This window comes from Trichosurus vulpecula, chromosome 3 (assembly GCF_011100635.1).
Source record: "Trichosurus vulpecula isolate mTriVul1 chromosome 3, mTriVul1.pri, whole genome shotgun sequence".
NCBI lineage: Eukaryota > Metazoa > Chordata > Mammalia > Diprotodontia > Phalangeridae > Trichosurus > Trichosurus vulpecula.
The window spans coordinates 356,565,457-356,578,346 of NC_050575.1; the positions used below are offsets into that span (position 1 = coordinate 356,565,457).

The following is a 12,890-nucleotide window of genomic DNA, read 5'->3' on the forward strand; positions in this document are numbered from 1 at the left end:
CATCCTTTTTAGGAAGCCTCGCGGGTGGGGGTGGGGAAGGGCGCTAAGTGGGTTTCCTCGCCCTCCTTTGAAGGCAAAGAAGTCCTAAGAACCTTTATTTAAATAAGCGGGAGAGGCGGTTAACCGCCACCATTCTCGCTACTGTCTCCTGTCTCCACCTCGCTTCGCAGGGTAGGCGCAGCTCCCGTCCGCGGGGTCGGGGCCCCGAGCGCTCGCGGAGCCGGGGAATCCGAAGCAGGGTCAGCATTCCGAGGCCAAGGTCTCTGCGCCTGGGAGAGGGATGCGGGGAGGGCACAGGGGAATGGGGATGGGAAGGGGAGGATCTGGACAAACAGCCCGGCGAACCAATAGAAGGGCAGGTCTGTCACCGCCCCGACCAATAGGGGCAGGGATCACAGAGGGAGGCGTGGCTGGCGAGGCTGGGGCTAGATTGCGATCCCTGGCGGGCGGCTGCCGGGATTCAGAGTCCCGAGGGCGGGGGAGGAGGGAAGACCGGAAGCTGTCGTTCCTCAGTCACCCCTCCACCCCCCCCCCCCTTGGGTCCCGTCGCGTCCCCTCGGGCTAGGAGAGGAGGAGGCCGCTCGGGTCCGTTGGCGCCGGTAACCAGGGGGAGCGGCCTCTCTGGAGGCAGACTCCTCCAGGGGCGTCCCCCTCCCTCTCTCCGCCTCCACCCATCTCCATCCTCTGGCCGCTCGCTTGCCCGCCCGCTCGCTCCCTTTGCCTCCCGTTCGCTTGCGGATCCCTTTGAGCTGCGCGGTCCGACGGCAGCGGCGGCGGCGGCAGCGGCAGCGAGGGCGAGAGGCCGGAGCAGAGAAGCCCCGGGGCGGCGGCGGCCCGCCCAGCCCGGCTCAGCCGGTCCCCGCGTCCCTCGGCTGCGCCGCCGCCATGTCCTCCTCGTCCTCATCTCCAGGCGAGCCATACGAGGAGCGAGAGTACGAGAGCCAGGCCAAGCGCCTCAAGACGGAGGAGGGCGAGATCGACTACTCGGCCGAGGAAGGCGAGAGCCGCCGGGAGTCCGGGCCCCGGGGCGGGGGCGAGGGAGGCGGCCGGAGCTACTCTCAGCCGGTAACAAAGCGCGGCTCCGGCCTCCCCTTCCTTCACTTCTCTCTCCCTCCTGCGCTTCACTCTTCCCGCCCCCCAAAACGGACCCTCCCCGCGGGCCCCCCTCCCCCAGCCCTCCTGGAGCTCGAAACTGCATCAGGCCGGGCCGGAGCAACCGCTGTGGGCATGGGTGTCTATCCCCCTCCCCCACGGGCCGGTGCTTTCTGACCTGGGATTGGGACTTCAGTGCCGTAATTAATTAATTAATTTTTGGTGCTACCCGGTGGGGGGCGGGGGGCGGGAATGGGTGAGACCGAGGGGGTGAAGCCTTTGTTGTGCTCCTCCAGATCTCTTGCCTTAACAGCAAGGGAGACAATCTTCTCCCTTCTACTTATTTATCCGCACGATTCATTTTTTTGGGGGGGGTTGGAGTGTAGGGGGGTTTGGAGGGGGAGGGGGAGAATATGTTTGCTTACAACTGCCTAGGTGGCCGAGGTTGAAAAAACGGTCTGCACGTTGTTGTTGCTGTTGACGAGTGGCCTAAATTGCTTTGGTCCTTAGTCGAGGCCCGTATCTAAATGGAAGATCTTGGGCATGTACTTTCTTCTCCACTTAAGTTGAGAGGTTCTTATTTTCTCGCATTAATGACTAGCATCCAGTGCCACGGCTTATTATTGCCGAGTAGAGCCGCCCACAGTTTGGGGTTTGTTAAAGGTTTTATAGCTTAAGGATGGCAGTAAAAACTGGTGGTGGTGGAGACCCTTTTTTTAAAGTGCATCCTTACCTTAAAGTGAAAGGAGACTCCGAGGCGTACTAGTAACTGGCATCTATTGCCACGGTTTATTATTACCGACCAGAACCGTCCACAGTTTGGGATCTGTTAAAGGTTCTAAAGCGTAAGGAGAGTAATGACTGGTTCTGGTAGAGGCTCTTTTTATGCACATCCTCAAAGTGAACGGAAATTCAAAGCGTACGAGTTTGGCTCCCCAACTTTTGCCCCACCGAAGGAGCTGGGTTTGATTTGTAGGGCAATGAAGAGGGATTCCAGTGGAAATCAGCTTTTACACAAGGTTCCTGTCTTTCTCTTTGGGGGAAAAAAAAGGCAGTTATTGAAAGAAGAATGAAGTAGAAAACGTTTTTGAGACACATGGTTACTTAGTACTGTGAGAGAGTATTTTGAGATGCGTATAAGAATGTTATCTGTCTAATAAAGGAACCAACTTCACGTTTTTCCATTGCCTTTTGCCATTTTTGCCGTAATAATTTGCTTTGAAGACATCCAGTAATTTCTTAAATTTTGAATTATTTAGTCCCAGACTAAAATACTTGACAGGCAGACAAAATCCCTTTTATGGCATATTTACAATAAATAAGTGAAAATCTTTCATAATTATTCGCATTTTTGTTTGGAAAACTTTTTAGTCAATAGGCTCTTCCATAGCATCCTGTAGTTCATAAATATGTACATTAACATTTACCTGTTAAAGACATGGCTGATTTAACTATCATTCCACCCCCACAAACCCTTCATGCCAGAAAAGGTGGTACTGTCGAGTTAAAACAAAACTTGTATTTTGTGCTGTAATTTTCCAAGTTAAATTCAAATATGAATAAAGAAAATGTGAGAGGAAATTGATATTTTAAAATGTTTCAACTTAAAGACAGCTCCTTTGTCTTTGTAGTGTTCTTTGTCTTCATAATCTTTTAGGTAGTTATTTAGATATATTAGATCACTAGTGTAGCTTTTAGCAGAAATCTTACTTAGATTATGCTGTAGCAGAATGAGATTTTTTTTTTTTGGATGCCCTAGCAAGAATGATACTCTAAGTGAATTTTTCTTGTGGTTAAAAAACTTTAGCCAGTTTCCTTTTAGAAACTGTTGTAAGAGAAGGGAAGGACCTATTTAATCATAAAATAGCATTTTAAATAGCCATTCCTCTGTATATATGAAGTAGAAAAGGGTGAGTTATTTTACTGCCTATATATTTTTGATATGTATGTGAGTGTGTGTATATATATTTTGAGGAGAGGGCAGACTGACTTTGTTTTTTTGGGCAAGTAGACACTCTTTTATGTGGTTGTGGCAGAGCCATATCCAATTAAACACATATGAATTGATTTTTCGTAGTAGTGTATTTAACATCCCCCCCATTTCAAAAAAGGTCAGAATGAAATTCCATCTGTGGAGGGGAAAAGTATTAAATAAAAATCTATTACTGTGATCTGTATTTCCTGTTTTTTTTAAGTTGTCTGTTGCTTCATTATTGAGAATTATTGTAGCTTCAGTTTAAAAGAAGTATGTATGACACAACCTTATACTTAAAGTACTCAGTATAAAAGGAGAGAAACCTATGTAGTAAGCCCTTTAAAATAAACAAACATGACAAAAGACTTTTATGGATAATTATTGTTTCCTATGTAATTTACAAGTTTAAAAATTAGAAAGGGCAAGAATTTGAATTTTTTGTTTAGTGACACTTGTTAATGAAACAAAATATGATGCCTTTTTAAGGAAAATTTAGTGGATTTTTATATTGCTGTGCAAATTGGTCCATTCAGTAAATATCGGTGGTGAATTGATTATCTTGAATGGTGGTGAGGGTTTAAAGTGTGGTTGTAATATAACATTAACAACAATCGTAGTATGTGTGGGATTGATTGTGGCATTAGATGTAGGATATGTTTCAATTTTGTGATGTATCTTCTGGCACCTAGTTTGAAGTGTCAAAAATTCCTGGATTGTTTAGTTTCACTTGGCTGCTATTGGCTATTGTTGCAAAAGTTTATTATTCAGGAGTAGGATAGAGTTATAATCTTTTTTGGAAGATTCTATTCTGGGGCAAAAAAGCTTAACTCATATTTGATTTAAAAAATTAAAATTCTGAATTTAGACAGTTGAAGGTAGAAATATGACTTTAGGCTCTTAGCCTCTTAAGGAAGCTTTACAAATTTACTTTGGATTTAGGAACCAGCCCCCAAAGTCAGGAGTCAGGAATTTTCCAGTTTTCAAGGAAAGAAAAACAAAGGGAAGGGGAAGAGAAAGAGCACCATGTTGTCATAGTTGGTTGCCTTCCAGTGTTAGGGACACAGTTCGGACCACAGGGTGGTTTGCTGAAGGACCTTAGAAGAGCCTTGGAAAAGACTCAGAGGAAACACAGGATTGCTGGCCTTCCTGGGCCAGATACTGAATGGGTAAAACCTGTTGGCTGTCCCCTTCTCTTTCTATCTTGTGGGCGTGAGGAGTAGAGCCCAAGCTGGAGATGAAGTGGATTTGATGGATGATGCTTGACCAGTTAGGTCCTCGTGATCCCTGAATCCAAGGATTTATGGATTGCTTTCCAAGTTGTGATTGCAGACTATGCGGGAAAGTGGATAGCACTTTGTAGGAAAACAGTCTCAGTAACAACTTCAGTGTAACTGATCATTTGAGCATCCCAAATGGGTTGATGGGGTTTTCTGGAAGAGACTGGAAGTTTTTTGACTATTGGTATCAGAGAAAATTTAGAGAATAATTTTTCTTTTCCTCCTGTATTGGATAGTTAGTAATCAGGAGAGTCACTAAATATAATAGTTTATTGAAGTTATAAACTTAATTAGTGTGAAAACTTGTTTCTTTCTCAACTCTTTATATATATATACACACATATGTAGATGTGTATGCATATAAGCTTAAAAGAGAGAAGATAAAGATCCATAATTTCAAATATGGGACTGCATCTTAAATAGAATATGTCACCGCTTGGGTTCAGAGTGTCTGGTACCCTTGAATAGGCCTAGGTTGACAGACATTTACTGCTTCTTGAAATGACAAAGCACGCCAAAATTTCTGGATAGGTGTGGGGTAGAGATTTTAGTAGAGTTCATTTTGGTAACCCAGATATACTGTAGAAGTGCAAAGTCACAGCAACCCTTAACAACTGTGTTCCTAGGAATCCTGCTAGACTGAGGAGTAATTGTTCATCAGTGAGGCCTGATCTGATTGAGAGTTGGCAGCCTCAAGACTGAATCAGCACTGCTCTTCCATGGACAAATCGTATTATTTATTGACTGATGATTATATACATTTTGAAGAAACAGATAAGAAGTTGTAGTTTACATAGTTTTGAATTTTACGATGATTGATTTAACCTGTCATTATAGATTGTTTAGTGCTTTTTGTGAAAAAAAAATTGACTTTGAAGAAGTGACTCAAATGCCTTGACTGCTTTTTTTTCTTTTAGTTTTTGTGCTATTTGAGGTCAAATATATCTAAAGCCCTTGGCCAAGAAATTAAGACTATGTTTTGTCATAGATCGGCTATATTGCTCTTCAAAATCAGCAGGCAGAATAGAACTTGAGTGGCTTCTAATTCTCTATTAAAAGTACTTCATTCAGTTTAACAAATATAAGCCTAATGGCAAATGTGTGGATTTGTTTTGCCTGATTATGCTTATTTGTTACAAGGATTGTGTTTTTCTTTTATTATTTGAAGGGGGAAAGAGGAGAGCTAGCAATAGAGTTGCCTCCCAAAAAATGAGATAAGAAAGAAAAGCAGACCTTTGAAGCATTTTTAAAAATGCATATAGGAGAACTGAAGGAAATTCAGAAGGAAACAGATTAAGTAGGACAGCTTTGAAAGTAACATGTTAAACCTATATACTTAAAAAAAAGAAAAGCTGTGCCAAGAGATTCACATTTTCACATATAACCATCCTTTTCTATGGGAATGTTCTTTTGGTGTTCATTAAACTTAGAAGACTTTTCTAAAAAAAAACCCCAAATACAAGCTTACCGTGTCTAAGTTTGTTCATTGGGACTAGAAAAACACTTTAGAGGAAGTGTTTCATAGACAAAATATCACAAATGGTGATGGACCAAATGATGTTGTATCAGGGTTTTGTTAGCTTCCGTTTATACTTAGAGGAGGCAAAGTAAAGAATATACTCTTTGCTACACGGTAGTAGCAATTATCTGTCAGGTGAGTATTCCATATTGGTGCAGTTGGTTAGTCCTTAGCAGCAGAGTGGGTTGGGGCAGAGGCCAGAGGTAGCAGCAAGACTATTATTGGTAATTGAGACAATCTTTGAAGGTGAAGGGTTGAAAAGAAAGAGTGAGGAATCTTGGGCTAGAGCTGATCCTAGAACCTGTGTTTGTTGCTTTGATCTTACCACTATTCCTTCCACATTTTTGTGGTCCATAGTCATTAATACTTGCTGAAGCATTCTTAAAAAAAACCCCAACAAACTTATATTTCACTTTTCCCCTAGTTAACAAGCACTTATTTTACTTTCCTCCTATTTAACAAGCATTTCTCCCTCTTGCCCCGCTCTAGCAGAGAAAAACAAAAAGGGAAAACAAAACCTCTGTAAGAAATATTCACAGTGAAGCAAAACAGATTGACACATTAAACATGTCAAAAAATGTATGTCTCATTCTTCATCCTGAATCCATTACTTCTCTCTCAGGAGGTGGGTAGAGTCTTCATCATCTTGCTGAAGCATTGTAAAGACTTGTGGGTTTTTGTGGATGATATTTTGCTGATTTATCAAGCACCAGAAAAGTAGAGTTTCCTTAGTCTATGACTGCCCAAAATCATTGTAGGAAAAACAAGTAGATGGAGAATGTCTAATGTCCAAACTATGATATTTGATTGGATGGGTGGCCCATTTGGGTTAATTCATCAGTACATGTATCTTGGACAGGCATTGCAGATCAACAAAGAGCTAGGCTAAAAATTAAATACAAAGAAGATAGTAAGTTGGATTTATGTAGGAAGTCATACAGTAATTTCAGTGACTCTAATTTGCTTTCTAAGTAAGCCGTGTGTGTGTGTGTGTGTGTGTGTGTGTGTGTGTGTGTGTGTGTGTGTGTGTGTTAATGACTTCCTCCTGATTTGAGGGCCTCAGATATACTTTAATTTTTTTTAAGTGAAAAAATTTTATTTTCAATTGCATGTAATAACAGTTTTTAACATTGGGTGGCCCAGTAGATAGAGCATTGAACTTGGAAACAGGAAGACTCATTTTCTTGAGTTCAAATCAAGCCTCAGTCACTGGCTGTGTGACCCTGGGCAAGTCACTTAACCCTATTTACCTCAGTTTCCTCATCTGTAAAACGAGCTGGAAAAGGTGATATCAAATCACTCCAGTATTTTTGACAAGAAAACTCCAAAAAAGGGGTCATGAAGAGTCAGACATGACTGAAACAACTGAATAACAATTTTTAAAATCTTGAGTTCCAAATTCTTTCCCATCCTTCCTTCCCTCCTCACTCCTTGAAAAGGTAAATAATTCGATATGGATTACACATGTGCAGTCATGCAAAACATTTCCATATTAGCTATGTTGTGAAAGAAAACATCAAAAAAAAAACCCCACCCAAGAAAAATAAAGTAAAAAAAAAGCCCAAACAACTGCATTCAGACTCCATTAGTTTTTCTCTGGAGGTGGATAGCATTTTTCATCACAAGTCCTTCTGAATTGCCTTGGATCATTGTATTGCTGAGAATAGCTAAGTCATTGAGCAATATTGCTTTTAATGTGTATAATGTTCTCTTGGTTCTGCTCACTTCACTTTGCATCAGTACATATAAATCTTTCCAGGAGTCTAATGTCAGTATTGTTTTGGTGATATATATAGCTGTGAATCTTGGAACCTTCACAGTCTCTCAAGAATCAAAACAATAGGTGACTTAAAGAGCAATGGAGAGATGCATGTTAGGTATAAGTAATAATGAAAATAATCACTGATATTTACTTAGTGTTTTAGGGTTATTATCACATTTGTATCTGAGAATAAGCCTGTGAAATAGGTGTTATAGGTATTTCTGTACCCATTTTACAGATGAGGAACTGAAGCTCAGAACTTTGACTTGTCTGTATGTAGTATCAGAGGTGTAAAGTCTAGGGCTTTCTGACTTCACATTAAACACACTGTTTACTACACCATAGTGCTGTTGCATATTGCTAGTAATCAGTTGTGTGTTAGAAGTGATATAAAAGATATCCAGGGAACGTATCTGAAAAGACTCCAGCATATTGGATAGATTCCCCTATGGAGACTTATAGGAAGACACAGAAGAATAATACCGGATAAGATAGTATGTATGGGTTATAATTGGTAGTGGGAGTAATCTCCCTGGAAGAAATATCAGAGGAAGTTTTAGACAGGTGGTAAGCTTTTGGAATTTTGTACTTAAATAGAATTGTTACAAGTGAAAAATACTCCCAAGTTGAGAGAAATTGAGTAAGAATAGATTCACTCTAAGTTATTAAGGGAAGATGAACTATTTGGAACTGTTACCACCTTAACTTCTCAAGCTGATACTAAAGACGTTACCATTCCCTCGTACAAAAGCATCCTTATATACTAATGTTATAAAAAACTGGTTTGATGGAACATGGGCCTGACTGAAAATGGCATTTCTAGTATTCTTCTATCAGCTCTAATTTGCCCAGCCTAGGTAAGTTGTCAACTTTTCCTTTTCTAGAAACATAGTTTTTAATGGAATAACCGCGGTACTAGCTTATCCTATTAAACAAGAAACTCCAGTTTAAGATCAGATTTTGTGAGACCTTTAATTGAGTCTGGAATCCATCTCTTTGTGAGAGGATTTATTTTGATCTAAAATTATATTTCCTTTATGATGCTGGAAATCAGTGTTGGCATCACTAAAAAAATAGAAGCAATGGTATTTAAGTATGACTTGTTCAGGTAATAGGAAAATAACTGACTAGTATTCTCAAATTCTATCTTCAGTTTTTATTTTCAAAATATTGTAGAGCATCATTTATTATATTTGAAATATAAACTCTAGAGCCAGTGCTATTTTTATGCTTCTTATTAAAAAATAATTTTGTTCTTTCAAAGATTAATGGTGATAATAGCTGACTGGTTAAGAATGGGTGTGGATAAATAAGTGGAAATGGCTTATCTGTTTGTACAATGTAAGGAAAATTTGGGGACTTTTTATGTAAAAGCTTAAACAAAATCTGTATATTATGTTTTAGTTGTCAATATGTGGAAAATATTTATTTTTTTACATATAATAGCATTAGAAATAAACTTCAGACATTATTAAAACAACTTTGTTGAAAAAATTTATTTTCCTTCCCTGTGTGTATGTTTAGAAAAAAATTAATACATACGAACTTTCATTTATATACATGCGCTCTCACATGTGTATATATGTGTGTATCTGTGTACATCATATATACACACATACATATATATACACACACACACATATAGACGTGTGTTTTGTTGTTGTTTGGTGGTTTTCAGTCATGTCTGACTCTTCATGACCCCATTTGGGAGTTTTTTTGGGCAAAGATACTGGAGTGGTTTGCCATTTCCTTCTCCATGTATGTATGTATGTATGTATGTACAATACACATAGGGAATCTTAAGCAGTGTGATTCTTCCTATGTCATCCTATAAATCCTCCATAGGGAATTTTCTCCTCATGTTGGAGTGATTTCACATACTTTCCTGAATATATCTTTTATACTTCTTACACATAACCCATTCTTGGCAACATGCTACAGCAGAGCTGTCCAAAATGTAGCTCCTGGTCTGCATGTGGCCTGCAGTGCGATTTATGCAGCCTCCTACAAGCATAGAATTTTACATAAATGCTTTAGTAAACAAAGCTGAGCTGCTGCAGAGCTCTCACTAAGATGGGAAATCAAAATATATTGTCTATTTTTTCAATAAAAACCTAAGGTTGGACAGCCCTGTACTTCAGCATTGAGGCAGAAGAGGTAGCATGCTAGACTTGGAGTCAGGATGTACTCCTTGCTTTGTAACATGAAACTCTGCATTTGTAAAATATTTTGATCCTTTATATTTGATTTCAAACTTAGAGAATTCATTGTATTATATTGGAGTATATTATTAATGTTTCTAGACATAAATTCTCATTTATACATTCAGTTTCTATTTAGTATATATATAGCAAAGGCTTTGATAAGTTGTAGTGATAAAAGACAGCTCTGACTTAAGGTTTTATAACAAATAACTTTTCGTTTTTAATTATGAGAAGTATTAATCAGTATAAAGTTAAAAAAGTCTAAGAAGAAAGAAACTAGTCGAAATTATCATTTAGAAAGGTCTGAGTTTTAAAGCATGCACTTTAAAATTATTTATAAAGTGGCGGCCTTGGCTGGCTTTTTTAAGGATTTGAAGCAGTTGGTTCTGTTAAAATTGGATGCAGTTTTTATTCTGGATCTTTCCTCTTCATTTGTCAATAGAGCCTATTGAATCTCTTAAAATACTATATAGAGATTGAATTTTGCTAAATTGAGTTGAAAGGTAGTAGATCATAGAATCATAGATTTAACGTTTGAAGAGACTTATCTTGTTCAGTCATTTCAGTTGTATCCGACTCTTTGTGACCCCATTTGGGGTTTTCCTGGCAAAGATACCGGAGTGATTTGACATTTTATAGTTGAGGAACTGAGGTAAGCAGGGTTAAGTGACTTGCCCAGGGTCACATAGCTAGTAAGTGTCTGAGTCCAGTTTTGAACTCAGGAAGATGTATTCCAAACAGTCTATCCACTGTGCCACCTAGCTGCCCTGGAAGAGAGGTCCCCAAGTCCACCTCCTTAATTTTGTAGCGAGGAAACTGAAGTTCAGAGTTTCAGAGAGCCCAGAATTAAATGGCTCTTCAGTCTCTAAGTTGGGGATTCCACTCCAACTCTCAGGCTACCCCTGATGCTTTCAGGAGAGTTAGAGAAGGATCAACAGAACTTAAAAATTGTTTATATACACTCTATAGAAGAGACTTAAATTTCAAATCAGAAAAGTGTAAATTGGGAGTGGTTTACTCAACGTCCTGATCCAGTAAGGATCTTCTGTAGAAGAAAAATGATTAGAGGAGGTGTAGTTCTCCTACAAGCCTGGGAGGAAACCCAAGACAGTGTCCTGGAACTTCCCTAGAAAAACTTGGGATCCATTGAGAAAGAATGTCTTTCCAGTATGCTAGTAGCTTTGAGATGTAGAATATTTAATCAGTGAATCAACAATCATTCATTAGTTCTCACTGTATTGCCCAGCATATGCTGAGTGCAGGGGAGAGGTTAGTAGGACAAATGACAAGGATCCCTACCCACAGCGAGCTTATAGTTGAGTGAGCAAATAGGTATAACAAATAATTCTAAGAAAAGGAAGATTATGGGGAATGTGCTATATTGGGTGATAATGACCATCCAAATCTGGTCTCAGACACTAGCTGTGTGACCCTGGATGAATCACTTAACTCTGCCTCAGTTTCCTCATCCATAAAATGAGCTGGAGAAGGAAATGGCAAATTGTTCCAGGATCTTTGCCAAGAAAACCCCAAAAGGGGTCATGAAAAGTTGGACACTGAAAAATGACTAAACGATAACTGTGACCAAGTTCCACGAGTACCATATTTTCAGATGTGTGTAGGCAAGATGTAGAGTATCTAGAAGAGGGTGACCAGGATGGAGAAAGGACAGACATAGTACACGAGGATCATTGAAGGAACTGGGTAGATTTATAGATATTCTTAAGTATTTGAGGATGTGTCTTGGAAAAGGAATTGAACTTGTTCTGCTTGGCCCTAGTATAGAGCTAGAAGTGACGATGGTTGGAAGTTTCAAAGGCCAATTATTCTGGAAAAAAAGCAAAGCAAACTTCCATTAATGGCAGAACTGTTCAGAAGTAGGAGATAGGAGATTCCTGGCTCATTGGAGGAAGCATAGACTAGATGATTGTTTCTTGGGAGTGTTATAGAAAGGATTCTTGAACAGGTATAGATTAGAATAGATGATCTCTAGGGTTCTGTAGTCTAGCTCTTAGAGTCTGTGATTGATAATATGTTTAAATGCCTTTTGTTGTTGCCATTATCAGATGAGTAAAAAAAAAAAGCCTACAGAAAGGAGAGGAGAGATTCCTCTCTCCCTTTTTCTCAGACTCTCAGATGTCACTCTCCTGACTCCATTTAAAAAAAAAGTGCTGCTATAAACAGTTTTATGAACTTGGGCCCTTTCCTGCTTTCTTTTGACCTTTTTTGCAGTATATGCCTAGTATTGTTGGGTCAAAGGATGTGTATAGTTAATGATTTGCAGGTATAATTCTAAATTGTTTGAATGGTTGGGCTAGTTCCCAGCTCCTCTAACCACCTTCTCTCCTCTGACTGTACCCATACTGGTACAAGCCCTCGTCACTTCATCCCTGGGTTATTGCAATAGCCTGATGGTAGGTCTGCCTCCCTCAAGTCTCTCCCCTTTCTAGATTCAGCCACTAAAGTAATTCTCCTAAAAGGCAGTTTGGCTCGTGTGGAACACCCTCTCCTGCCTGCTCCCCCCCCCCCCCCCAGTAGCTTCCCATTGCCACCAGGAGCAAATACAAAATGTTCTGTTTGGCATTCTAAACTCTTGAATACCTAATCCTCTCCTAATGCCCCCCCCCCCCCCCCCCCCCGGTACTCTTTGATCCAATAACATGGCCCTCCTGGCTGTTTCATGAACAAGACACTCCCTCTCTTAGCTCTGGGCATTTTCTCTAACTGTCCCCTCTACCTGGAATGCTCTCTCTTCTTGATTCCAACTACTGACCTACCTTTTTCCCTTTAAGTACCAACAGGAAGTCTTCCTTAACCCCTCTTAATTCTAGTCTCTTTCCTCTTTTAATTATCTCGTATTTATCCTGTCTATAGCTTTGTGTATACTTATTTGCATGTTGTCTCCCCCATTAGATTATAAGCTCCTTGAGGGCAGGGGTTATCTTTTGCTTCTTTTTGTATTACCAGCACTTAGCACAGTGCATGCCACATAGTAGGTGCTTAATAAATTTTTATTGATTAATTGATTCCTTGATCTTTGCTACAGTGGTTATATTTGATA

The 12,890-nt window shown here is 40.0% G+C and overlaps 1 protein-coding gene across 1 annotated transcript in view; it reads left to right on the forward strand.

Annotated features, from left to right (window-relative positions):
- The first annotated feature begins 604 nt into the window (after positions 1–604).
- The window catches only part of HNRNPLL (heterogeneous nuclear ribonucleoprotein L like), a 55,398-nt gene continuing 43,112 nt past the window's right edge, over positions 605–12,890 (forward strand). Inside the window, exon 1 of the mRNA XM_036750467.1 lies at positions 605–1,065. Coding sequence (XP_036606362.1) covers positions 886–1,065 — 180 coding nt within the window. The 5' untranslated portion in view covers positions 605–885. The remainder of the gene's footprint in view (positions 1,066–12,890) is intronic.